This window comes from Mycetomoellerius zeteki, unplaced genomic scaffold (assembly GCF_001594055.1).
Source record: "Mycetomoellerius zeteki isolate Tzet28-1 unplaced genomic scaffold, Tzet1.0 scaffold426, whole genome shotgun sequence".
Taxonomy (NCBI): domain Eukaryota; kingdom Metazoa; phylum Arthropoda; class Insecta; order Hymenoptera; family Formicidae; genus Mycetomoellerius; species Mycetomoellerius zeteki.
The window spans coordinates 345,513-371,629 of NW_017257421.1; the positions used below are offsets into that span (position 1 = coordinate 345,513).

Sequence of the window (26,117 nt, forward strand, 5' to 3'; positions counted from 1 at the left end):
ATTTTCTCTATTTTATACAAATGAAATAAATCAGATTTTTTCTGTTGATTTTATTTGTTCGGAAAATAACGAGTACTGGTTGCACATCACTGGTTTACAAGATCTAGAATATTCTAGAAAATGATTTCGTTGAATTGTTCCTTCGAATGTTCGGCTTGGACTTCAGTGAGTCAATTTGAAATACTCGGGATGTATTTTGAGATTTAGGGCCGTCGATGCCACGCAGCTCAGCCAGCTGACGAGTTTATTCTTGCTGCAATTATAAAATTATGTCACGATGAATAACGAGAATTATTCAAAAAGATATAAAGTTCTTTTGATGTAGCTCTCATTTCTTCTCTTAATTTTCCTGCTACTCCTCACCTCTTTGACATGGTCCGCAACAACCCTTGAGACAGACACGGATGTAATTGCAGAAATGGCGTGCCGACGATAGGGTGAATCGCTTGCGATAATTCCGTGTAATTTAATTCGTAACCGTGGATCGTTTGAGCCTCATTTACGCTCACTGGGTTAATCCCGGGGAAATCTAAAAAAAAAGAGGAACAAAATGAAGCAGAAAAAAAGGAATGCGCGTGTCTCACGACAATTGCCTCTTCCCGCTGATGAATACGCAAAAGGTGATCAGTGTTAATTAATCTAAACGACATGACGCATTTCCGCTCCACCGAAACGCGTTACCGGGATTAATTAATACCGTCGACATATCTGCGCGAATATTGAAATAGTCGGACACGTTTGCGTTTATAATCAATAAAACGATGCATGCGAGGCAGGGTAGCACACGAATGTGCAGTAGCCGACAACCGCAAATTTCAAGCTGTGCATACTTCCATAAACGAAATTTCGAGAAGGTGCCCCATGTCGCGTCCTTTCAGAAAACCTTTCTTTATTTTTATGGTATAAGCCTCTTTTTTCTTACGAATCCCTTTTTCCACGAAGGTGCAGGTGATGGATCTTTTTTAAATATTTTACAAGTTTCTTGTCGTTTCGGATTACCTGATTTCCAGCCATTAAAGAAGAGAACTGGGACGCTATAGCTGATAGACCACAGAACGTGATGCTCGAGGATAAAAGGCGTTTCACTTGTAGAAGCAGCCTCGTGCGGATCTTGCCGAAATCTCATGTGGAACTCCTCGGTATCGTTATCATCGTCGGTCGAGCAGTCCTTTCTTGCGGTCGTGTCGCTTGGAACGAAGCACTTAGCTCTTCTAACTAGATAAGCTTGTCCAGGAATATCCTAAGTATGGATAAGGACATAAAAATTATAATGTCAAATGTCGTTCGGTACCCAACTCAAGAAACACACAAAAGTCAACTCAAAAAGTCAAAATGAATTTATTTTGATTATTAACATTAATAAACAGTCAAATTTTGACGTCATGAAAATCATCGTTTTGATTTTTGGCAAAATAAAGTTATTCTGATTTTTTTTTACTGTTTTTCAGGAAAGTAGAACAAAAAGTTATGATAATATCAAAATGGCATTCAAATGGTACCGAAATAATTATTAAAAGTCACTTTTCATTTTAACGTTATTTTGACGTTATCGTGACTTGTTGTTCTGCTTGCATAGAAAAAAAAACGATTTTACTGAAACATCTAAAAATTTAGTTAGATCTAAAAATAATTTTGCTAAAAATGTCAAAACTTTTTGCAGAATTGCTTAGTATGTTCTTGCATGATTATTTTAATAGTCCGACAAAATCATTTTCAGATCTATTATATATATATATATTTTTGTCTTAAATATAATAAGAGCGATGACGCGCTGTGGATACGCAGTAGATATTTTTCAATAATTATTAATAACTTTAACTTCTCCTAAAAGAGCTCGCAAATGGTACCACATTTTGAGCGTTTAAGCTTACGAAATTGTACAAAAAAAACTTAAAAATTGCGAAATTTTAAATAACTACCCGAACTACTTGTGAAATTTTTACGAAATTTTACATTTCGTGTGTTTACAATAAACAGCGGATGAATAGACTGCGTAATTGTGAAATCCATTAATAATGTTAATCGAATGATTCAATTTGCATGCTTTATGCGTCCATTCGATTTGCATGTAATTCGCGCGTATAAGTGACTCGATGGTACACGATGTACCTTGTCCCCGTAGAGCTTCCATCCGTCCGATATCTTGTCTGAAACAACAAGAAGCCTTTCTGCATTCTCGAGGAATTCCTCCCATGTAACTGTGCCTGGGCCGTCCATTGGTACGAGTCTAAACATCGAGAAATTTATTCTGACAGACGTACTTACGTACATAAATGCTCGACAGCAACAAAGGACCGCGAATATTGCGTTAAACATTTTCGCACATTTAGTTCGCGAGTTTCGAGACGGTGCCTCATGATTAATTTTCCACGGTTCTCATCGGTTAACGTTTGCCTCGCGCAATTTATCTCGAGTTCCGTCGCTCGAATAAGCGACGAAGCAGAAGGGAGAGAAAGATAGAAAGAGAAAGAAGAGAAAGCCATAACAGAATTATAGAAGATTTCGTCTAATTTTACGTAGCGACGTTCGAGTCGCAACGTCGATCGTATGATAAAATTGAAAAAGGGGGAAGCGGTTCACTCGAGAGAACAGCGTGCCTCCTCTCGTTCCCCCTCCCCTGCCCGATATGCCGCTACCTTCTCGCCAAACTCTCTATCGCGTCAATTGTCGACTATTTCGCATCGGATACGTCCGCCGATGTTCGGGCATAATCGGGTCTCGATCGCTCGACCCTTCCCCCGTCCTCCTACACCGTTCCAGGGATTGTCGACGTACGCACGCCGATAGTATTCGCTGGTGTGCGCACATCGGCGTATTACGGCCCTGTGTGTGTGCGTGCATCGGTCGCCGACCAATCGGGTGCGGAGTTGCAGCCAGTGGCGTACCACGAGCGGGCGCGAGAGCGAGAGTCGTCGCCCTTTTTCCACCCCCTCCGCTACCTCGGATCTCGCCGCGAGTCCTTTTTAGGACAGCTTCGTCCTTTATTCGACAACGCGCTGCCGGCGTGTCATCGCGCGGGATAGAATTTCTCGCTTGTTTTACGCCTGCGCCCTTTATCGCAAATTCGAAGTATCGACCTATCCCAATATCGCGCATAACGCGTTTTTTAACAACAACGATATTCCGATACGACAAAGCTGCGACGAAGCGGCGATATATCGCTCGTGGCACTTGACGATGCCGATGATTCGCAAAGATTCCCGCTTACACGGGAAGTATCCCGGCGCGCGGAAAACGCGCGCTCCGCCAATCCGCTCGGCGACTCTCCGCTCGACGAGATAGTACGCTTTATTTACCTCGCACGCCGATGTCTATTACCGTTGTCAATAACATGGCCGAGACTAACAACGCAAGGCCAGCAGGAGACAAAATATTGTAATTTATTAATTTGTTAAAATCAACATTGTAAAAATATTGTAATTATATTCCGTGGTGCAAAAAAATAAGATAATAAACTGTTGCATGGGCTAACGAGTAGCATGTATATATCACAAGCAAACGAAGGAATATTTAATGCCAGAAAGAGCAATTAATTTTTACAAGCCTGACAAGTTGCCGATATATTTCACATATTAATCTACTTGTAACGATTTTTTGCAACGTAATATTTTCGAAAATTCAAATCCAGATAGCCCGACTGGACCTTTTTCAGGTATCAGGATTCTCAATTCGTTCTCTGTCGAAATTTCATAGAAATGAATATGCTATTTGTTAGAAAACTTTCTCTGCAGAACAATGTACAAAGAACAGGTAGCGTCAAGAACATTTTAGACAAAAAAATATCCTTGAAAACAAGATAAAGTCTCGTCAATTGGATTTTTCAACCGCAGCATAAAGTACGGTTCGTCTTCCGTTGCATTCAAAATTACATGGCTGTTAATATAAATTAAAAACGGAATCAGTTATATTCTCTGCGTATATGACATATTTTCGATGAACATTTCCGTGAAAATGCGATAGCAACAAGCACGATTGCGTCGAGAAGATTATGCATAAAGGAAAGAAACGGTTATTAAAGCAATCTTGAATAAATAATTTTTTCAAATTACGACCCATATGTGAAAGATTTTCTACTGCGTTCAGCAGAAAAAGCAATTATGCAAGATATCGTATGTATCTAAAAAATATTCGTGAGATTTTATTACAATTAAATATTCATTTAAAATTAAAATGAAAGTATCGCAGGTCGATTTTCTTTTATTATTTTAGACTAGAAAAATATAATTATTATATTATGCCAACGTTATGCTTTCCAGCTGTGGTAAAATTCTTTAATATTTATTCTCTAAGTTTTTTGGAGTAAAATCTCACTCTAAAGAGTGAAAATTGAGTCAATTTTGAAAAAGAGTGAGATCACTTCAAAAGTTTTAGAGAATATAAATACATTTAATCCAATGAAGAACTAAAGACAAGAACCAAGACAAAAAACAAAGAATATTACGACAGTTGCAAAACTGCTTTTTCTGCAGAACGCAGCCACTTGTTCGTATCGACGATACATGTCCATTTCTATCAATGCAGTTTAATTTTAATCCGATTATACTAACTCTTTTTCTAGTTATAAGAATTAAAAAAGGATGAAGAGTAAATTGAACTGAGATTAATGTTAATCTACATCGGTAGAAAACGGGCAACGGAAAAAATCATCACGCAACCATGGAGAAGCGGGGTTTCGTTCGCCCCCTCGTTTTTCGAGCCACTCGTAACGGCACTGGCATAACAAGCGGCGATGCGCGCGCAGCGTTCCCGGCCGGTGCGAGGGACGAGGACGGCGCATCGATACGGCGAGAGATCGAGCGATAGGGGGGAACGGGCTGAAGGGAGCGGCGAGCGAGCGAGCGAGACAGAGCGTAACGAAGATAGGCGCGGAGCGAAGAAGAGAGGCGGGGAGGGGGGCGATGGTGCACTTCGCCGACTCATCTGCGTGTAGTCGTGCAGCGCGTGCGAAATCCACGAGTCACACTTCCGAACTTGCTCGTGTTTACACGACAGTAAGTTCAATCCGCTCCCGCTCTCCTCGCTCCGTCTCTCACTTCCCAACTTCGTTCCATCTCTCGCGTCGCTGTCGCGTCTCTCTAGCGCGGGCTGTGCGCAGAACGCGCGTGTGCGTGTAATACGTGATCGTGCGTGCGCGCGTACTCGGTGTATGTGTGTGTGTGAAGTTTACGTGTGCGTATACATGTGTGCGCGCGCACGGAGCACGTATGCGTTATGTACATCGTGCGGCCACAGTGATATACCGTTCCCGTGTTGCGAGACGCTTTCGGGCTGAGAGCGCGCGCGACAAAGCGAGATTCGTCGGAGGACGACAGCCGCGTCCGGCGGCGGCAACAACAACGACGAGGACGACGACGAACGGATTGCTCGTCTTCGATACGCAACGACGAATACGAGGCGACCGACAGTGACTAACGAGCGAGCGTACGGAGTGAAGTGAGCTGACGACGACGTCGGTAACGATCGTGAGCCAAGACAATAGGACGCGTCGCGTGTTCGATTCGAGCGGTAACGCGAAAAAAATCGCGAAGACACGATACCGGAAAGACTGCGAGGTTGCAGGAAGGAAGTTCCAGAAGAAACGATGAGGACTTGGACGGCGGCAGCGCTGGCGACGACGACGAGGCGCCCCCAGCGACGCACCTGAACCGTTGACGATTACGACGACGACGTCGTCGTGATGCGTCGCACCGTGTCGCTCCAGTATCGCGCAGCAGCAGGCACCTCGCTCCAGTTGTGACGTGACGCGACGAAAGCGGGACGGAGAAGACCTTCTTATCGGCGAGCGAGCGAGCGAGCAAACAAGCAAGCAAGCAAGCAAGCAAGCAAGCAAGAAAGACGGGGAGGTGGCGAGGAAGAGAAGAAGAAAGAGAGAGAGAGAGAGAAAGAGACGGAAATACCTCCCGTGAGACTCCTTTCTGTGCTGCAACGAGCGGGAAAGAGACGGACGTAAACTGAAAAAGTGTGGTGTGTGTATGCGCGCGCGCGCGCACGCGTGTGTTTGTGTGTGTATGTGTGTGCGTGCGCCCTGTGTATATGTTCTGTGTACGTGCACCTTTTCCTCGGGGTCGCGTTTCGTTTGACACGACGTCGCACGTCAGCGACGTAAGCACGCCGAGCGATTACCGTTCGCCGTTCGCTCGGGTGAGCGAGAGACAGACGCTGCACACAACGTATACAACGGGGAACGCGCGTAGCGCGCCCGCGAGAGAGTCGCCGATCTCCCGTACTTTTTAACCACTCCAGCCGTCCAGCGCGGAACGTACGAAGGAACGGCGACGCACTTGTGTTTACGCTAGAAGCATTGACCGACCACCACGGCGACCATGTACGCGAAGGGAAAAGGGTCGGCGGTGCCCTCGGACTCTCAGGCGAGGGAAAAGTACGTATCGTATCGTTCATCGAGAATAAAAGGAGAGCGAGAGAGAGAGAGAGAGAGGAGAAAAATAAAAATAAAGATGATTGGCGTTCCGTTGTGAAAATTCCGACCGGCCATTGATCGCTCGGTATAACTCCATTTTTCTCGGCCATCCTCTCGCCTCCCGTCCCCCTTCTACCCCTCCCCGCCTCCCCCTTCCTCTGCGCACCCGGAGACCCCGCTCGTTTCCATCCGCGCGGGCTCTTCCCTCTCCACGCTCCCGCACCACCCCCTTCGCCGTCTCGCCGGTTCTTTTTGCTCGGAGCGTGTGCATCGCGCGTATATCGCGACCGGAGAACCCGGTTCGTCGGGTTAATCCAGTTTACCTACCGATAGACGATGAGCCATTCGTTTGTTCTTCTCTCTTCTCTCTCTCGCTTACCTCTTTTGTATGTTTCTCTCGTTCGAACGTATATACGCGATGATGCTCCCCTGCTTGCCTCCCCTTTCCTCTCTCATATCCGCCCTTCCCCCGCGAGATCGATTCGAGACTTGACGTGCGAAAGGCTCGATCGCAGACACGCGCCATCGCGAGGAGAAAATTCTCAAGGATTCAACGATTTTCCCAGCGAACGGACTGACATTGTTCATCGTCGGTCGTTCTTGACGTCAAAATGACGTCTTTAATGTCAAAATGACACTGGCGGTTTCACGAAATGGGAAGGGGGGTCATGATGATTATGTCCCCCCCCTCCTCTTAGAGTTTCCTCTTTTAAAAATATTTGTAGCATGTTATAAATTGTTTTAAATATTTTCTGAAATACTTAACGACTTGATATATTCCAAACATATTTTTTAACTTAGACCCCTAGATTCTTCTTTGTTAATTTAATTTTGAATAAAATGTTTTATGAAATACTCATTTAAATGATAATTTTTCAGTGTAATCATTTAAATAATTTAATATTGTATTTTTTTATATTTGATCTTAAAAATATTTCGGCGAGCCAATGGCTCCCTGACAAATTTTTGAATCCGCCAGTGCAAAATGACAAAAAATGTCTTGTTTGCTGGGTCATTTCGCGAATCCCTGAATCTCGCCTTCGAGCGAATCATTTCAATACCCAATTCGAACACGGGTCGATCCAATTCACGTTCACTATGTGAACGCTCATGGAATCATTGGCTGCGTTCAGAAAAAGCAACTTTGCAACTGTTGTAAAATTCTTGAGTATGATTGGTTTATACATTTAGGTCCAGTAAGGAACTAAGGACAAGACCAATCATATTAAAGAATTTTACAACAGTTACAAAGTTGCTTTTTCTGCTGAACGCAGCCATCGACTGCTTTCAGCAAAAAAAAGCTCTGTAACTATAAAATTCTTTAGCCTTTAGTTACACGCAATGATTTTCCGGTCCTTTACTACACGTGATAGGTCATTCGTGTCCTGAGTTAATTATCACTTTAACAGATATACAAAAATTACTAAATAATTCTTACATATATTCTGTGATTGTCACAGAAACGTATTTTGCGCAATTATAATAGAATTATGTGTATCTAACCGTTAGAAGCTTAATTTATTGTTAATGTTTTAAATTTTGTAAACACTGAAGATGGCCTGATAAAAGGTCGAAACGTCTGAATATTTAAATATATCATTTATTGGTTCGTGTTCCTTATTATTGGTTTGTGTTTGTTTATTATTATTGAGCCATTATAAATATTATGATTCTTACATATATTTCAATATCTTTAAAAAGTATCTGAAAGGTTGTATATTTAAAAAAAATTATTGTATACAAATGTTATAACTAATTTATACTTGATACTCCTAGTTTTTTAAAGAAAAAAAATGTAAAGCATGAATGAGACTCAATCGTGTGCAAAGGGTTAATATGATGGTCTTGCTCTTATTATAGTTACTCACTGAATCTGACTGTATTAACCACTCATATTAAGGAATTTTACAACAGTTGCAAAACTGTTTCTTCTGCTGAACACAGCCATTTCACCCTTGTTGTTCGTCAAAGGCTTTCCATTTGATTCCGGTCGATTTGATAAGTCGTACTATCTTTGTTATTCGTGAGATATCGAGGTTCTGTTTTTTATTTTCCGATTAACTTGTAGTTTAGATTCAACTTTACTTAACCTTATGATAATGTAAAAATTGTGTTTTTCTAGCTATGATCAGTCACCAAATTGAATGTTTTGTAATAATAACTTCAAAAGTTACTCATTCACAAAATCAGTTTAGTGATTATAGGAAAATTATAGGAAAATGCATTTTTTTACATCATCATCAAATTAAGTTCAACCATAAGTTAAATTGAGTCCAAGAGAGGTAAAATGATATTTGTGTGGGCTCCGTGTCACTAAATGAAAAGCGCCGGAAGTTAAAAACAAGGAGAAATGATGCTTATGAGCGTTGTGAGCGTGAATTGGAGCAGCCCTGGATCTCAATGATGCGAAACGAAATCCAACGAACGAATGAATACGAGCGATATCAAAATCAGTAGGAAATTAAATCAAGTTGAATTATGCTCGTTTTTATCAAATGTAGATTAACTTTAATCTCGGTTCAACTTACTCATCTTCTAATTCTTACAATTAGAATTGGAAAAAGATTGAAGAGTAAGTTGAACCGAGATTAAAGTTAATCTATATTAGTGGAAGGAGGATATTAAAAAGTTATTAGTCACATTATAATTACAATTACTAGCTGGCGAGCCACTCTGGCTGGTGGCCACTTCTTCAATTTGAAATTGTTCCGACCAACCGCGCAAAGTTGCCGATGTATCGATCTTTTTGTCCACGGTGTTAGGCGATATCTCGAGTTGCCGCACTCGAGTTTTTAAACTCGAGTTTCGTTTCTCGCGCTTTCGTTTCCCTCTTACGTCTTCCTTCTCCAGATATCGCGAGTATATACTATGCTAGGAAAGCGAAACTTGAGTGAACAAACTTAACGTTTTAGCTACGGAATGAGGTCGGGAGCAGTCGTTAACTGGAATTAGCCGGTCATAAACCGCCGATGCGACTGATTGCCGTAACAGTCGTAATTAACTCGCAACTCGCGATACCTCGGCCCCTTCCAGATCGCAGTTCTAATTGCGATGCGGATTGAGAATTGTAATCCAATTGATCGACCGGTCTGTGGTCTACGGTCGAACTCGAGAAACTTCCCATATGGCACAGACTTCCGTAGGACGTATTCCTGAAGACATCCAGAGGATGTCCTATGCTTTAAAGCCCGTGTAAAATGTGTGTCTTGGCACTTTCCATTTAGGTCCATTTCCATCAATGTAGATTAACTTTAATCTCGGTTCACAACTTACTCTTAATTTTTCTCTAATTCTTAGAACTAGAAAAAATTGAAGAGTCGGTTGAACTGAGATTGAAATTAAATTACATTAGTTGAAATGGGCATTAGTGGCACAAAGTCGGCATAAACGCTGTTTTATCTCTCTTGGCATCCCGCATTGAAGATTTGAAATTGTGAATTAGAGATTAGAATTCAGCCAGCCAGTCGGAACGGAATGGATGGAAATTAAAATTATCTGACTGGCCGAATTCTATAAATCTCCAATTCGGAATCCTTAATCTTCAATGCGTAGTGTGATACAGGATGTTTCCCGATTTTGTAACTCTTGACATATAATAATTATATTGTCGTTTCGCAGGTATTATACAGTGGAAACTTTTTTACTTAATGGTGAAAAAGACAGACTGCGTAATGACGATGTAACGATACCGAATTGTCGTTAAAAATTACAGAATCGAATACAGGAGTGAGTTCCGTTTCATGTATGATGCACATTGAAAAAAATGATATCAACATTATTTTAATATATTTTAATATTTTATTAAAATTTGAAAATATTTTTATTAAATCAATAACACTATTAATGAAACAAACACGCCATGCTCTTGTTTTGATAAAATTTTATTTGTTTCATTGAATGTTATTGAATAAACAAATTATTTTCAATTAAAATAATGCTATTGATATTACATCATTTTTTCAGTGCATGCTGTATTTTCCCCTTGTTGTTCATCGAATATTAAACAAGGATAAAATAATACGCCATCATTCGTGAAACGGAACGCACCCCAGGGCCTGAAAAATTCTTGAAAAATATTGCATACGAAAATACTACGATATACGTATATTACACTGAGAAAAATGGTCTGGATTAAACAGTAATTCTGGTGGAAAACGGACGAATCAGAATTTTCTGGTTAAATCAACTAGAATTTTAGTTGAGTTAACTAAAATTCTGATTGATATTCTGGTAAAAATAAGAATTTTACCAGAAATATTGTATCAACCAGAATTCCAGTTATTTCAACTAGAATTCTAATAAATTTAACCAGAAAATTCTGATTCGTCCATTTTTAACCAGATATTTTTTTCGGTGTATAGATTTCTCTAGTTTTTCGTACAAAGTACACTTTTCCGGGATCAGATCCCTGAACGGCCCCTCGGGGCACAGCCTAAAGTGCTGTGTGTTCCGGTTACTCGGAAATCGGAAAATTGAGGATGGGAAAAACGAAATCGACCTCACCGGGGAAGATTGTCTAGCTCGCGCGTAACCCGCTTTCTCGCGAGAGGCGATTGATCCGCGCGCGTTGTCAGTCACCGCGTACGCGCTCCGCTCCGATTCGCGGATCGGCGGTTTCCGATTCCCGCGCCATGTTTGTATCGCCCGGCTCTTCTCTCGGCGCGCGGGCTTGCTCGACGATGCACCCAGCCGCGCGTTTGCTGCCTTGCGCGGGGAAAGTCGGCGTTAACTTCACGTTTAACGAACGGACCCGTGCTATTGTCGAGGCGGCTTCGAGTTAAGTACGGGCTTTCTAAAAAAAAGGAGAGAAAGACGAATGACGGATACCGATCCCTCCTCGTTTGCGTAACCCGCCTGCCTTTTTTACGTTCCTCGTCTCTTCCTGCCTCGAAGTTAGTTCTCGCTTGAAATTATCTACTTAATTTTATTAATGACTAATGATCAATCATGTTTTCAGATTGGCGCTTTACGTGTACGAGTACTTGTTACATGTAGGAGCACAAAAAGCAGCACAAACGTTTCTGTCAGAGGTATAATGTTTCTTTTGATCTTTGTAAACCTCTTACGTTTGTATTATTGCAAACTATTGTTTCACTACAATACGATTTATTCTGCTTGTTTAGATTCGATGGGAGAAAAATATTACGCTAGGAGAGCCACCTGGGTTTTTGCATTCTTGGTGGTGGTAAGTATACTATGTTACATTAAAGAAATTGTCGAAGGGATATTTAGTGTAAAATAATCGTTATAATATCCCTTTACAGTGTCTTTTGGGATCTGTACTGCGCAGCGCCCGAGAGAAGAGATTCTTGTGAACACAGCAGTGAGGCCAAAGCGTTTCATGACTATGTAATTATATAATACTCTTTTGTAATTCGTATAAAATTATTGATTGTTTGATATTGAAGCAACATTTAATATTAAACATAAATGCACTAGCATTTGCTTTGCATATTATTTATGACACATGTTCTGTTATTAGGGATTCGTGAATAGTGCTTACAACGTCAATGGAATTGCACATGTAAGTTGAAAAATTTATATCAAATATGTTAATATATGTATATGTCGTTAAGCATATATATTTAAACTTTACATTTTAACGCTTGTTTATATTGATAATTACAGAGAATCAGTATAATTAGTATATACACTTTTTTAAATTTAAATATCTTTCCGCAAAGAAGAAAATTAATATTAGAAATTGAAATGAAATTGAAATATTTACAGAATGCTGGGCCAGCCCCATCTCCAATTGGTCAAATGCCACCAAACGATGGAATGCCTGGTGGTCCTATGCCTCCTGCTTTCTTCCCAGTGAGTTTTCATAACATAAAAATGTCTTAATATCATTCGTTTTTATCTTTATTTACAGAATACATAAAGTGAAAAAGCTATTATTTCATTAAATCGGTCGTCACATAATTGCATTTTGATTGTACTTAATATTTGTAAAATATATTTTAATAATTTGAATTAAAATTAAAAAATTTTTTTCTATTCAAATTATATTACTTGTTATAGTGATAGCATTTTTTCTGGAATGGTTCCAAATAGATTTTGTACAAAAATTATTAAATATTTTGGAAAAAAAATATTAATGTTTTGACCCCCCAAAATTTAAAATGGTTTCAAATATTAATCTAAAGCCTATATTTTTATATAGATATGTGTATGTGTGTGTTATACACACATAGTCGTGTATCTGTTATCATTGTTATGCATAGTCCTTTATTAAAAATTTACACTTGATTCAAAGCATAATACAATTAAGCTATTTTAAAAATAAAGATTGTAATCAAATCTAGTAAGATAATATAATTTTAATTTAATTAATAAATCAAGAATAAGTATAGAAAACATTCAAGTAAATGAAGAACTTGTCATTATTTAACTTAGGTTATTGTTTAGAAAACAATTATCAATATAGATAATTTGAAATAATTTTTAAATAAGTTACATGTAAATAAGTGACAGAACCGATCTTTGTACAATTTATTTTTCTTTCTTTTGGTTGAGTTTGAGAAATGAATTATATGTTATACATTTTTACATGATAATTATTTAACTAAATATATTTCTATATCCCTATTATCGATAAATATACACACCTTAACCGTAGTCGTGATTAACTTGTTTTGAAACAAGTGTACATTCAAAAGACGTTCTTATGTCATGCTTGTCTCTATACTGTATATATGTACTTACTTTCTCTCTGCTCTCTATCTAATACTTGTATGTGCGTTCTTGTACCATTTTCACTGTTTCATCTTCTTGGCGCATAAAGCAAATCTAGAAACTCTATGAAGAACAGGATTATATAGATGTTAGAATACATTTAGAGCACAATATTGTGGTACAATAAGCATATGATGAAGAGTATATTACTTTGCGCTGGTCATGTCGCAGTAACACAAAAATATTGCTGGTAGAGACATTACTGTTCTGTTCGTGCTATGCAAACATTTGTTTGCAAAATAAAAATTAACATTTTTCTAGGATTACGTAGCCAGCCACAAAGTTATACTCTTTAGAATGTATGGGACAACTAACATGGAAGCCTGCTTAGAAATGTAGTCTAGTTTTTTCACAAATGGTCCACGATATTATTTGTATTATTCGGCAAACGTTGATTTCATAGATATTACAATAATTATTTGTTATATGATTAATTATATGAAAAAATTAAAAAGATTTATAATTTTTTTAAATACGTGATATATGTAAATATGTATATAATTCTATAAATTTATGGTTTAATCATACATTTGTTAAAGATTACAATTACACGCAAAAGATACAAATTTTTTATCTTTTCTATCAGTATTTGAGATTTATTTTTTATTTATTTGTATAATGATATAAATATGATCTTATATCATTGATTTTAATGATAATATTTGTGTGAACTAAATGAAAAAATATAAATAATATAAAATGTATGTGGATAAAAGAAAATGAAGAAAAGTTATGCATCTGTTGCTTGTCAAAGTAGTCGTCCCCTACTAGATTAGAGAAAAATAATATGCTACACAATATGTGAACGATACAAATTGTTTCTAGATCTCTCTACGTACATAGGTATCCTGTAATGCTTAGGAGTCATCATATCTTTCCAGCGAAGTTTTACGTTCTATAACGCTGTACATTTTATAATTGATTGGCATCTTTTTATACTCTTGTATGTTTCGTTTCACAGTTTAAAATCGATTTAAAATCGATTTAAAATCGACATACAGGTTGTAATTATGAAAAGAGGGTGCACACATCGACAGACACTGAAACGTCATTAGAACGATTTTTCCTAATTACAACTTTCTGTCGGATAACTTAAGATGCTGAGATCGATCATAGTATTAACACAATCATCCCCAAAGCCTTCTAGTCTAGCTGTTGCCTGGATCGCAGTGTTGCTACATGTCTGTCGTTTGCGTTGCTTGTTGCAGAACAACTCGACAATGCGACCATCTCCGCCCACACACCCCTCATCACAGCCATCCCCCCAGCACCCCCAGCCACCCCCGCCCCCACACTCGCAGATGATGTCCACCCAGGTAAGCCTCATTCAACACATACACTCTCACTCATGAAGAATCACTTATTCCGCTGTATCATCGCACCATATCATGGTATAACCGAAATTCATAATTGTCGCCACAATCGCTATAATTGTTTCCTTCATTCATATATATGTCCTTCGTGATTTTGTCTTTATACAAAAATATAGGTTTATTAAAAGAGTTCTACGTTATAATTTAGAATGTTATATTCATATTATATTATAAATAAATCTCATCCACAATTTGGGCTTAGGAACGTTGTGTAATGATAACCAACTAATGTGCTGCGATGAACTCGAAATGCATATTTTATGGCCTATCATCTCACGGATTGCTTATTGTGGCTGGCTGATACTTATACTATATCTAGTCAATTCTGTGTATAGTAATCATGATTGACACTTTATGGATACTTAATTTACACCTTCAAATTATGAGATTAATACATTTTGTTATATGATCAGTTTGATGAATGTTTGTTTTGATGAATGTTACAGTTTATGGGCCCTAGATATCCAGCAGGACCACGACCTGGAGTACGTATGCCACAAATGGGAAATGACTTTAATGGAGTAAGTATGAGAATTTAATTCATATATTATGATTTAAATAAATAAATAAAATAATATTTACATATATATACAGTGCCTATTTGCCAATGTCTATTTTATATCTATTCATGATTTTAATTCTTAAATATATTTAGATCTGCATTATATAAATATTATAAATTTATATTATTTTTTTTACAGCCACCAGGACAACCAATGATGCCAAATAGTATGGATCCTACCAGGCAAGGTAAGAGTCAATTTTATGCCAGTATTTCATATACTTTTTTCTGGCATTGACGAGAGTTGCGAGAGAAGAATGGCATAGACGCATGCGTACCAAAAACCACACAGCAATAAACGAATAAGTAATATTTTAAATTGGATTGGATTGCTGTGATGTGGAGTGGATTGGTTTTTGAATTGTCTAGTTACAAGCAGTGGTGTAGTTTGCGTTCGATTGTTACTGCTAGATATTCAGTCTTGTGTATTTTAGTATGTAAATGTATTTCAGTGGGTCTTTTTACTAAATATTTTATTTGATATGCTTTTATATAATTTTTTTAATTTTTTATATAAGTAATTCAAATCGTCATATATGTAATACGTATTTTTCAGGATATTCTGTCATCTCATAAATTTGATTCGAAAAAATGCAGTTTATATTCTATTTTTAAACTATTACGAATTAAAAAATATAAAAATTCAAATATAAAAATATTACGAATTTTTACGTAATAGATAAAATGGCTTGGCTCCCAAATCGTTTATATGATTTAATTAAACACATATCTGTCAACATGATTATTCCAGTGTATGTTCAAGAGTAACTTTTAAATAATTTTTGAATATTAAATTAAAAAATAATTTTATCTGCTATACCACTGCAAAATAACTAGGCTTTACTACCATGAACCCGACCTTACCTACCTGCCGTACTAATGTGTGCTCTTGTGTTCCTCAGGCGAAGCTGGAGAATTTGTAGGGTGGCAAGGTAGGAAGCAACCCAAATCACACTCACATGACTTAGTCAAGCCTAACTTTTATTTTTTTCTCCTTGCCTTCGATTTTTTTTATTTTCATTTTCATAAAGATAATTGCACCGGCTTTGCTCTTTTGCAAGATGATTTGCTCATCCGAACTAGCATCCAGCATGACAATCGCAATTGAGTATATAGACGTGTATATTTAGTTTTATGTATAACAAGTAATTTTTTAATATAGTTCATATGAAATTCGGCACATCATTCAATAACTCTGTGATAAAGATCGTTGCTAATATATGTGTGTAAAATATTAAATTGAACATTTATATATATATATATATATATGTCTAAATTGTATGTAAATGTATCTTTTTTTGCGGAATTTTCTTGGACATTTTTAAATTAACAAAGAATATTTAAATCTGTTATTGTAACAAGCTTACATTTAATAGTATTTAAAATTTGTTGCGTATTATGAAATCATGCTACATGCAAATAGAAAAGATAGGCTGATCATATGTTTGTGTTTAGCAAATATATTTTTAGAACATTCATTATCATGTTAAGTTACATCTTTACGAAATAATATTTAATTGTGATTTGTAGATGTTACACTATCGCATAAAACAAAAAATCGCTTTTATTTGAAATTAAAATTCAAGAATTTTTTTTAAAGAATTTTTAATAATACAGCTAACGGAAATTATTTTGTTTTTTTATTCGAACGTATAATTGTTCGCAATTTAATACCATGCTGTTTCTATCTTTAGCATGAGCTTTTCACTATGTTAATTTGTGTGGTGACAGTTGCTTGAACAGCATGTCATCCACTGGCTTTACCTTGAGCTCGACTTTGGCAAAGCATGACTCAATTTCGACTCTCACTTTAAGCTCGTACTTAATACTACATCGCACATGAAGCCCATTCTCATACACAAGTTACTTTATCTTAGAGTTCACAAATCCACAATTTTTATCGTTTAGTCCACAAATCGTAATTAGCAGTTAGCATTAACATAGAACTAGAACAAACGTTAACAGTCCCTTATTTAACGATTGAATTTACCAAACTCTACTTTCTACCATAGGTCCACCAGGAATGAACCCAATGAATCCAAGAATGAATCCTCCGCGAGGACCAGGGATGGGACCGATGGGTCCTGGAAGTTATGGTCCAGGCATGAGAGGTCCACCACCCAATAGTACTTTGGGTCCAGGTGGACCAGGAGGTCCTGGAATGCCACCAATGAGTATGGCTGCTCCAGGTGGCAGACAACAGTGGCAACCTAACACATCTACGGTATAGATAAATGCATATCAATTTTTATTTCTCGATATATTTCTAATATTTAATGCTATTTTAACGAATACAAATATCTAACATTTCTTTGTGATGCAGCCAATGAATTATTCATCGTCATCGCCGGGCAACTACGGAGGGCCGCCTGGATCAACGGGTCCGCCTGGACCCGGTACACCCATTATGCCTAGCCCACAGGATAGCAGCAATAGTGGAGGAGAAAATATGTATACCATTATGAAGCCTGTACCTGGAGGAAATATGCCGGGTGTAAGTGATTAAACAATAACAGTTATTTATTATATTTTAAATTTATTAATAAGCTGTATCTGGATTGCAAGTTTTTTTATAAATCCTAAACAAATTAAATTAATGTTTAAAACATTTATATATATTACATGCAAGCAATATAACATATTTTAGGATTTTCCAATGAGCGGCGGGCCTGAAGGCGGTCCAATGGGACCTATGGGTCCTAATACAATGGGTCCGGTTCTAAACGGTGACGGTCTCGACGGGATGAAGAACAGTCCAGCGAACGGTGGTCCTGGAACACCACGGGAAGATAGCGGCAGCGGAATGGGTGATTATAATCTAGGTGGATTCGGAGCTCCTGGAGAGAATGTAAGTATGCACAGGTTGTTTGATAACTTTTTCTAATGGTCACACACTCGACGTGTTGTTGTGGATTTGTATGTCATTGTTTTACCTGACTAATCACCTCTTTTATTCATCGCCTTTATATATTAATGTGATCAAATCTTCAAAAATTTATTTTAAATTATTATCTATTTATTTATAATTTTTGTGGCATACGAATCCATGTTACAACTTATTGCCCTTCTAATCATCTCAATTAACAGCCACAAGCGCTTCTATCAGTACGGCGGATATTCACATATTTTGCTAAAATAATATGGGTTCAGTCTCGTTCAAGGGATTTATCCTCAGCCTCGCTCCAACAGGCTTGTTAATGCTTTCTTACAGAGTATCATTTGTCCCTATAAATTTCTCGGAAGGTGTTCTGTTTAATCACGCGTTACATGGTATTTTGGTAAATTTAATCAGCGTTATTTGGTCGCATCTAATATTTGTCATAACCGTATTCGCTGAAATTGCGTCTAACTACTATCACACTAACAATAACGTCTAACGATGCAGTTATAAAGTGGGCAGAAAGATGACGAGACTTAATATAATTTAATTGATTTTTAATAGTTTATTATTTATATTGATTTTATGAAAAATAATATTTATATATATTTATATAAGTGTTTCAAGTTCTTTCTGCGTGCTTTATAAGGTGAAACACCAAATTACTTTCGTGCGACAAAGTAATCGAACTTTTGATTCAATCGCGTATACGATTTTACATACTAATCTTATATGTTGTTATATGAGATTATCAGTAGGATATGACAAGGAACAGTCACGACGCTTTCGTCTTCGATTTTGCTGAAACTTTGGCGATTTGTTCGATAATTGAAAATGGCCGACAAAATTTATTACAAAAAATTTGTGCTTTAAGAATCCGGAATCAAGTTAGTCTCTATGTCTAAAATAATATTTATAAATTTATTTAAACATTTTTTTAACATTTGTTTTTTTTTTTAAGAATAAAATTATTATATGTAGCAGTAAATGTATATATGTATATAATTATTTACGCCTAATTTTCATTACACCATTTAATTCGATTTAACGCTCCACCTTACAAATTTCTTTTTAAACTTCTTTTTGTTTTTATTGCACGCACGTGTGATTTCATCTTTCAAACAGAAGTTTCTATGAGCAAAGAAACAAGAAACGTGTTTTTAATCTTCAGTTATCCTGCATAATCCGCAAAGTTTTGTCGTAATTTAGAAGTGACGGCGTCGCGGACGTTCTTTGCGAGTCTTGCGAAAAGAGTTATCAGTAATCACGTACGTGCACCTTCTCTGTATTCTCGACAGTTTTTTTAAAAAATCAAGTCGCCTTGGAGCCAGCCCCGAGTTCGTAGATGCCGTAGACTTCGCACATGGTGTGCCGGTTATATACATGTAATGCGGAAAAGCATCGCAGTTTCGCTGCGTATTCACGTGTTTCATGGTGCGTTCCGGCTAGTTTCGCTATAGTCCGGCACATGTAGTGGTTCAAGCTCGTAGCAAGCCAGAGCGAAAAAGAAAAAAAAAGTTAACGATACGTGTTAATCGCAGCGTACGATCGTTATCGATTGCTCCTGCTCGATTAGGATTAGCACTTAAGCGCTCATTAATTGAACTGCTATCACTAAATGGCGCAGATACTTGAGCAACGATTATTCTTACACGTGCGCCTCGCCGTGTCTAGGAATACGATATGTATATGCTTTGTTTAAATACTCAAAAGGTTGCAAGACTAGTTATTTTATAATTCTTTTTTTTACGTTACTATGATTACACCAGGGATTGAAAACGGTAAAAAAAGCTGATCACTTATCGGTATCTATATGTTTTATATTTAATTATTGAAATAAAAATATACATTATGTAATATTACATAATAATCGAAATAAAAATAAATTAGTATAAATAATATTGTTATACATAGCTTTTTGGTATTATAACGATATTATTATATTATTTAAAATATTGACATATAAATATTAAATTAATACTTTTACTTGATTCTTGCCTTCTTTTTTTTTATAATTTATAATGAAAAGCTTTTCAGTTGCATAATCACGTTTGACGTAGAATAATATAATTCAAGCTATTTATCATATTGCGATTTTACAAAAATAAATGCATACCAGAATAATTGTTAGTAAAATTATTTCCATCTTAGTTAGTAAAATTGTTTCCAATCCCTGGATTATGCCTATATTTTACTACGGAAGCTAGTTAATATTTACTTAAGAGATTTGTCAGATTATTTTTTATTATTTATATTTATTTGACAATTATACGTAGGTCGTAAGTAAAGGTGCCTGAAAAATTACGTGAAGATTATTACATAAGATACGAAACACGTACATATACACACTTATACACATACACGATAGAATATACGTATATAACAATCCGCTACTGTGATTACTGATCGCATAATTATTAATCGAGTTTTACGTTTTCTCGTTTTCTTTTGTTAATCTCGTTTGAACGCACCACTCTGAGTTGTACTTGATACTGAGTTGATGTTTGGCCCATTCTTCACTGCATTATAGAGTTAACGATGTAAACGGCAGATGAGGATTCCTCCGAGAAGGTGTATCTCGCGCGGTCTTTTTACACCTACGTGAATCTAGCAGTCTCAACTTTCGCACATTTTGCAATAACGATCACGGGACTCTGTAATAAGGTGAACACAGTCTAAGCAGACGCGGACCGAATCCCTCCAATTATTTGCTCACAGTCTGTTCCCAATATTAGGAGCAGGCATTCTGTCTTTCTTGCATCCGTCATTAGCTTTGCAAATGGAAATTGATACATCGTACGTACATCTCTATAACGAGATACATATGGATTACTGTTTTCTTGCTCGCGAAGCACAATTGATACAAACGCGTAGAAACGATTAACGGATTAACAATAATTTTTTACGAGGGAAACTCGCGCCATACTCGCGCTGTAAAATCTCTAATAGTCCAATTTTTGTATCCCCATTCGGGATATCTAAATTTTCAGGATAATTTATGCAAATTATAGATGCAAAGTCGCATCGCGTTTCTAATTATTCTCTAAAACCTAATCCACAATGTGCTCTTTGCTTCTTATTTCTTGCTTTTTGTCACTGTTTACCTTTTGTCTTTTTGCTTCTTGTTTCTTCGTTTTCTGCCCGAGAAAACAAAGTTGATGAACTTCGGAAGAAACAAAAAATATGATTGTTGATAAAACGGTCACAAAAAGATGAAAAACAAGAAGCAGAAAGCCAAGATTTTTTTGCATGCATTGTGGATCAGGCTTCATGCAGTCCGTGAATATCGCTCTAAATTAATTAGAATCGTTCCTATTTAATTCATGCAGAAATCAATCAACGCGCGTTTCGTGACCCACTAACACTTAGTTTCACCGTCGTTTCTCGTACGAAGTATGTAAAGCTCGTCACTTGCTCAATTTTTAGCGTCACTGTAGAACGAAAGGTGGAATCACTTTTGAAAGCAGAATTTTTACTCTACGTACTTTTAATCGTTTGGTGCGACTCGAGCAACGATGATTTCATGTAAATTAATCGATCGCAGCTTTCACCTTTGACACTGATAGCCGATTGACATTGTACAACGGTAAAGGCGGATCTCTCAACGAACGGTAGTTCGACAGCTCGAGATCACGCGGTATTGCGAGGCGAATGGTTTACTGCAGGTAGCTTAAACGAAGTACTTGAGAGAGAAAGAGGTATATAAGAAAAATATATATTATATATATATGTGTGTATAAATATAGATATGTATATATAATATATATGTATATATATATATATGCAAACGTTAATATTTTTGTATGAATATAAGATACGTAGACATGCGAGTACTGAACCTTAGAGAGCGAGTATAGATAGAGAAACGGAAGATAAAATGCGATGAGGGTGAGAAGCGAGAGATTTCCCGGAATCCATCCGTCCGCATTGATTATAGGTCAGTACTGGACTATACTGTGCTGCTATTAGTTATGTTAAATTAACTTATAGTGCCGAGACATCGATGGAATTTTATGTAAAAGAAAAAAAGAAAAAATACACGGAGAGAATGCGGGTGAGAGGGAGAGAGAGAGAGAGAAGAGGAGTGAATGTGCGTATGCGCAAGTGCATGCTCTGGGATCAAACGGCAAGACGCTGCAAGTTTTTTTTTATTGTCTCGTTGTGAAAGCTCGTTTTTTTTTTTTATTTTACAAAAGCTACCTTGCTACGAACGTTCTTGGGCGTTCTTTAACGCTTCTCGGTTTGGGATCGTGGATTAACAGATGGATCGATTAAGAAAACAGAATACTTTGCTTTACACTATTTATATATTATCCAAAATTTGTATACTTACACACATTTTGCGACAGATGGTAAATGACATGATGAACGCGAGGATAAAAATACATGAAATATTAATTATTTTGCTAAAGTTGCGAACGCGCGGATGACGTGGTGACGGGTTTATCTTGTAATTAAAGCTTGTCAATTTATCTGATCGGAATTGTTTGCCGCCTGTCACAAGAGATATTACAGGATAGCCTCGCAGAGCGTACTGCTTGCCGATATCCCGGAGTTCTTGCCGTCTTGCCGTTAAGCCATACGTCAAACGGAGAAAAGAAAGTACACACGCGCTTATGGAGTCGCATAATCTTTTCTTTTTAATGCGAGGACGTACAACACGAGTCAATGAGTGAAAGAAAAGCTCGGCAAAGCGGCGCATTAAGGGTACGAAGCTTGAATGCGATTCGCACGACGAATCGCAATTGTCGATATTGCTGATCTCCACGATAGTCGTTTCCTCGAGCGGAAACAACGTCGACTTATTTCGCGACGTTGTTCCTAGTTCATCGATAAAAATAATAATAGACTCGCGAAACGGATGGGGCGGCAGTTTGGTACCCTTAATGCCAATTTATTTGATATATTCGTTGTAAGCCGAACGTATCGCTGAATGATAACATAATTAATATATGCCTATAAGCCAGGCGAGATCGAGACAATAAATGTAATCCTGTTACACTGAGATTATTGCGTTTTTCTTTTTTATTTACGATTCAATCCGAGGGGTGCTGGCTATCATCGTATTTATATATAACTATCCGTCTCCGTGTATTTGCACTTGTGCTAATCACACAACACACATCACTTGTGTTTCACTCGTCGCTTTGTTCGTACCATCCGTCCGATTAGCGCGATCAGTATCTATACTCTTTAAACGAAAAATCGTTGATTTTAAGCCAATTCTTGGATCGTTGATACTTGGACACTGATCTCCGCTAAGTCGGACGTTGCACCACTATCGCTGCGGCTGTGGAACACATTGTCATGATCGATGTTGCACTCTCGTTGAACGTTTCTCGAGTGTTCTATCGTTTTTTCACTGCGTATGAAATACGTAAAAACCGGACTAGAGCAGAACAGATAGCTGTATATAGTACTAGCCTGTACTGACCTGTAGCACATGGATGCGTCAGCGCAAAGCGTATCGATGGATTGCGAGACACGAAAAATAAGCGAAGACAAAAATTCCGAAGGGGCGGAAGTCTTCCGCTAAAAAAAAAGGGGGGAGGAAAAACATAAGTGTGTGAAGGACGACACGTCGAGTTTCTCTAGAGTACCTTTTTTTTCACTGTACTACCTGTCGTTTATAATCGGTGAGGTGTGCGTGCGTGGGGGGGGCAGGCGACGATAATGAATTTTTCATTGTGTTTTATTATTATTATTATCATCATCACATCATCATTAATATTATTGTCGTTATTATTCTTATTGCTGTATTATGTTCAGCTCGACACGGGCTTCACTATCTTACGTAACGTCCATGTGTTGTGGGTCAGAGCACCCTTAAGCAAACAGTACCTCAAGCTCCAACTTTTCTTCCGGTTCCCGACAACGAGACACCTCCTCAGTATCCTGTCCCACGGAGTTTTTCGTTTCACGAGCCCGGCCCCTTCACGACGCACCGCCATCACGTTGCGCTTTTAAAAGCGTTTTATTCACCGGCCAGCGTTTTCGCACCCCGGGGGTGAAGACGGATTTTATTTCGCGGGACTCCTCGGTTTCGTTCCACCGTCGTGGCTCCTGCGAGTCGCGATGATACGTTTTCTCGCGCTCTTCGTTATCTGGGAAGAAATTACTGGGCAAGATTCCTGGCATACGCATTCCTTACGCGCGGCAACGAGAGGGAAATATTTGGCCGGACATTTACCGCTCGGGCTACGAAAGCTGGACCTCTTTATCGAAATTCTGACGCGCGATTACCGAGAGTCCCGCGAATCACGCTGGTGAAAGACGCTGCGCACGGAAAAACTTGGGCAAGGTTGATGGGCTTGCCTGATCGTTTACGTGTAACCGGCCTGGTGTTGGTTGATTCGCAGGATCAGACCGAGTCGGCGGCCATCCTGAAGATCAAGGAGAGCATGCAGGAGGAGGCGAAGAGGTTTGAGAAGGACTCAGACCATCCCGATTATTTCATACAATAACTCTTCACGAGTCGTTGGACCCCGAGACCAAATTAACAATATAAGAGATAAACACAACCGATTTCCTTTCTTCCTTTAGTCCGAGAAGTATCTCCATCCTCTCCTCCCTTCACCCTTCCCCCCGTCTTCTCCTCGTCCCTTCGCCGTGGAAACCACTCTCCTGCCTCGTACGTTTCCTATTCATCCCTTTCTCGGATGAAACCTTTGCTGCACCTCACCACGTATAAGATCTTCCTCTCCTCTCTACTTTCCGAGCCGTCGAACGGCGTAGATCGATCTCCGTGAGGAAGGGCGCAAGATGGGTCTCTTGCGCGCATTGGTGATCCATCCTTTTTGTCGCGCGCTGCTACAAGGAGGACCACGATGTCAGGACGGGAGAAACCTTCGAGACAGAGACAGAGAGAAAGAGAGCATCGATTTCGCGCGACTCTCACGCGTCGACCGACGTTCTCGCACAGCGATGTTGTACAGTATCGAACATTGATAATGTTGTTATCCTTGAAGTGGGTACGTCATTCTGAGCGAACGAGTAATGCGATCGAGCTTACTTAAAATTTCACGCAACGTGCGGAAACTTTCAGTCGAAACAAACGCGTATCGGATAATCGAGTAACTATCGTTTTCTTTTTTATCTGCATTCCCTATATGCGAAGTTAAATATTTCTCGAACTTCAGCTGATTAAAACTCGCATTTACTGTACGTTTGTTACTCGTTCGCTTAACATACGTTCACTCTTAGGACACAACCGCGAACGTTGTTCCAGTATCTTACTTAGTACATGACGAAGAGAGAGAGAGAGAGAGAGAGAGAGAGAGAGAGAGAGAGAGTGCGTGTGTGTGATAGTATTATATTAGTGTAAACGTTAAACTTGTGAAATTTTTACGATCAGGATTACGATCGTTTCCAGGATAAGTCCGCGAAATTTTCTAAATGATCTCGATCGCAATTCATTCGTTCTGTACAACAATCTCCATTGAGATCTTTGTTCGTACAGCCAAGTTCGTACAATCGAGGATTGGTCGTCCAAGTTAATTATGATTAACTCTTCGTCTGTAGCTTTATTCGATTATGATTTGGGAAGAGTCGAACTAGCCTGATCATAGCCAATAAAACTGAAAAATATATCGTTAATTGAAACCTAGTTCGAATCAGACCGTTGATTATCGTCATAGAGCCCAAGGATAAGATCGATCGCGTGTGACGTGGACCACGAGGAGGATTAATCGGCCGAAAAAGAAAAAGAAAGAAAAAGAGAAATGAAGAACATTTCGTTATATAGCCATGGATACGTAAAGTCGCCAGTAGTAGCGCAGTAAGATGTTTACAAGCACAAGGATGAAAGTTGCGTCGCCCGAACGTGGGAGATCTTTGGTATTCCGTCACGATCGAGGACCAAATTTACTTCTGCTGTACGATAAATATGCGATTACATCATCATGAACCAAAGCAAGCTTACGATGGAAAGGAGGAATGCTTAATTTACATATGACCGGTTACAAAGTATTTTCCTAGGACTTGTACTTTTCCGCGGTTACGTTCTGTGATGATCATTTACGATCATTTTCATATCGCACGGTTTAGTATGTAACTTTGTGTTTATAAAACGAACTTGAGTATTCGAAGTTGTCTTACGAATTCTCCTACTGAAAAAAGATTAACTATAATTAATTATGATATGTAAGA

At 38.2% G+C, this 26,117-nt stretch overlaps 2 protein-coding genes across 7 annotated transcripts in view; one reads left to right on the top strand and one right to left on the bottom strand.

Moving 5' to 3' along the window:
* Window positions 1-6,328, bottom strand: Atg10 (Autophagy-related 10). 3 transcript variants are annotated; one of them, XM_018454153.1, is made up of 6 exons: window positions 5,835-6,079; window positions 5,538-5,798; window positions 2,110-2,227; window positions 1,000-1,240; window positions 364-529; window positions 1-253 (listed from the first exon to the last, which is right to left on the bottom strand). In XM_018454153.1, exons 3-6 carry the CDS (start codon window positions 2,215-2,217, stop codon window positions 163-165), a joined length of 606 nt encoding a protein of 201 aa, XP_018309655.1. In that variant the 5' UTR covers window positions 2,218-2,227; window positions 5,538-5,798; window positions 5,835-6,079; the 3' UTR covers window positions 1-162. The 3 variants fall into 3 exon arrangements, with proteins under 3 accessions (XP_018309655.1, XP_018309654.1, XP_018309653.1); XM_018454152.1 differs by having other exon boundaries at window positions 5,538-6,328; XM_018454151.1 differs by lacking the exons at window positions 5,538-5,798; window positions 5,835-6,079 and having other exon boundaries at window positions 2,110-2,235.
* Ssdp (Sequence-specific single-stranded DNA-binding protein) overlaps window positions 6,324-26,117 on the top strand; it is a 31,603-nt gene continuing 11,809 nt past the window's right edge. The window contains exons 1-14 of one of the 4 annotated variants that reach the window (XR_001936805.1): window positions 6,324-6,379; window positions 11,376-11,448; window positions 11,542-11,603; window positions 11,683-11,767; window positions 11,901-11,942; window positions 12,149-12,235; window positions 14,365-14,472; window positions 14,976-15,050; window positions 15,231-15,279; window positions 15,994-16,023; window positions 17,104-17,315; window positions 17,415-17,585; window positions 17,739-17,939; window positions 24,329-25,260. Coding sequence is in view for 3 of the 4 variants with exons in the window: in XM_018454146.1 (XP_018309648.1) it covers window positions 6,324-6,379; window positions 11,376-11,448; window positions 11,542-11,603; window positions 11,683-11,767; window positions 11,901-11,942; window positions 12,149-12,235; window positions 14,365-14,472; window positions 14,976-15,050; window positions 15,231-15,279; window positions 15,994-16,023; window positions 17,104-17,315; window positions 17,415-17,585; window positions 17,739-17,939; window positions 24,329-24,433 (1,356 nt within the window). In the remaining variant the exon portion in view is untranslated. Of the gene's footprint in view, window positions 6,380-11,375; window positions 11,449-11,541; window positions 11,604-11,682; window positions 11,768-11,900; window positions 11,943-12,148; window positions 12,236-14,364; window positions 14,473-14,975; window positions 15,051-15,230; window positions 15,280-15,993; window positions 16,024-17,103; window positions 17,316-17,414; window positions 17,586-17,738; window positions 17,940-24,328; window positions 26,069-26,117 lie in introns of those variants that run through there. The other 3 variants (XM_018454146.1, XM_018454147.1, XM_018454148.1) reach the window with 3 other exon arrangements.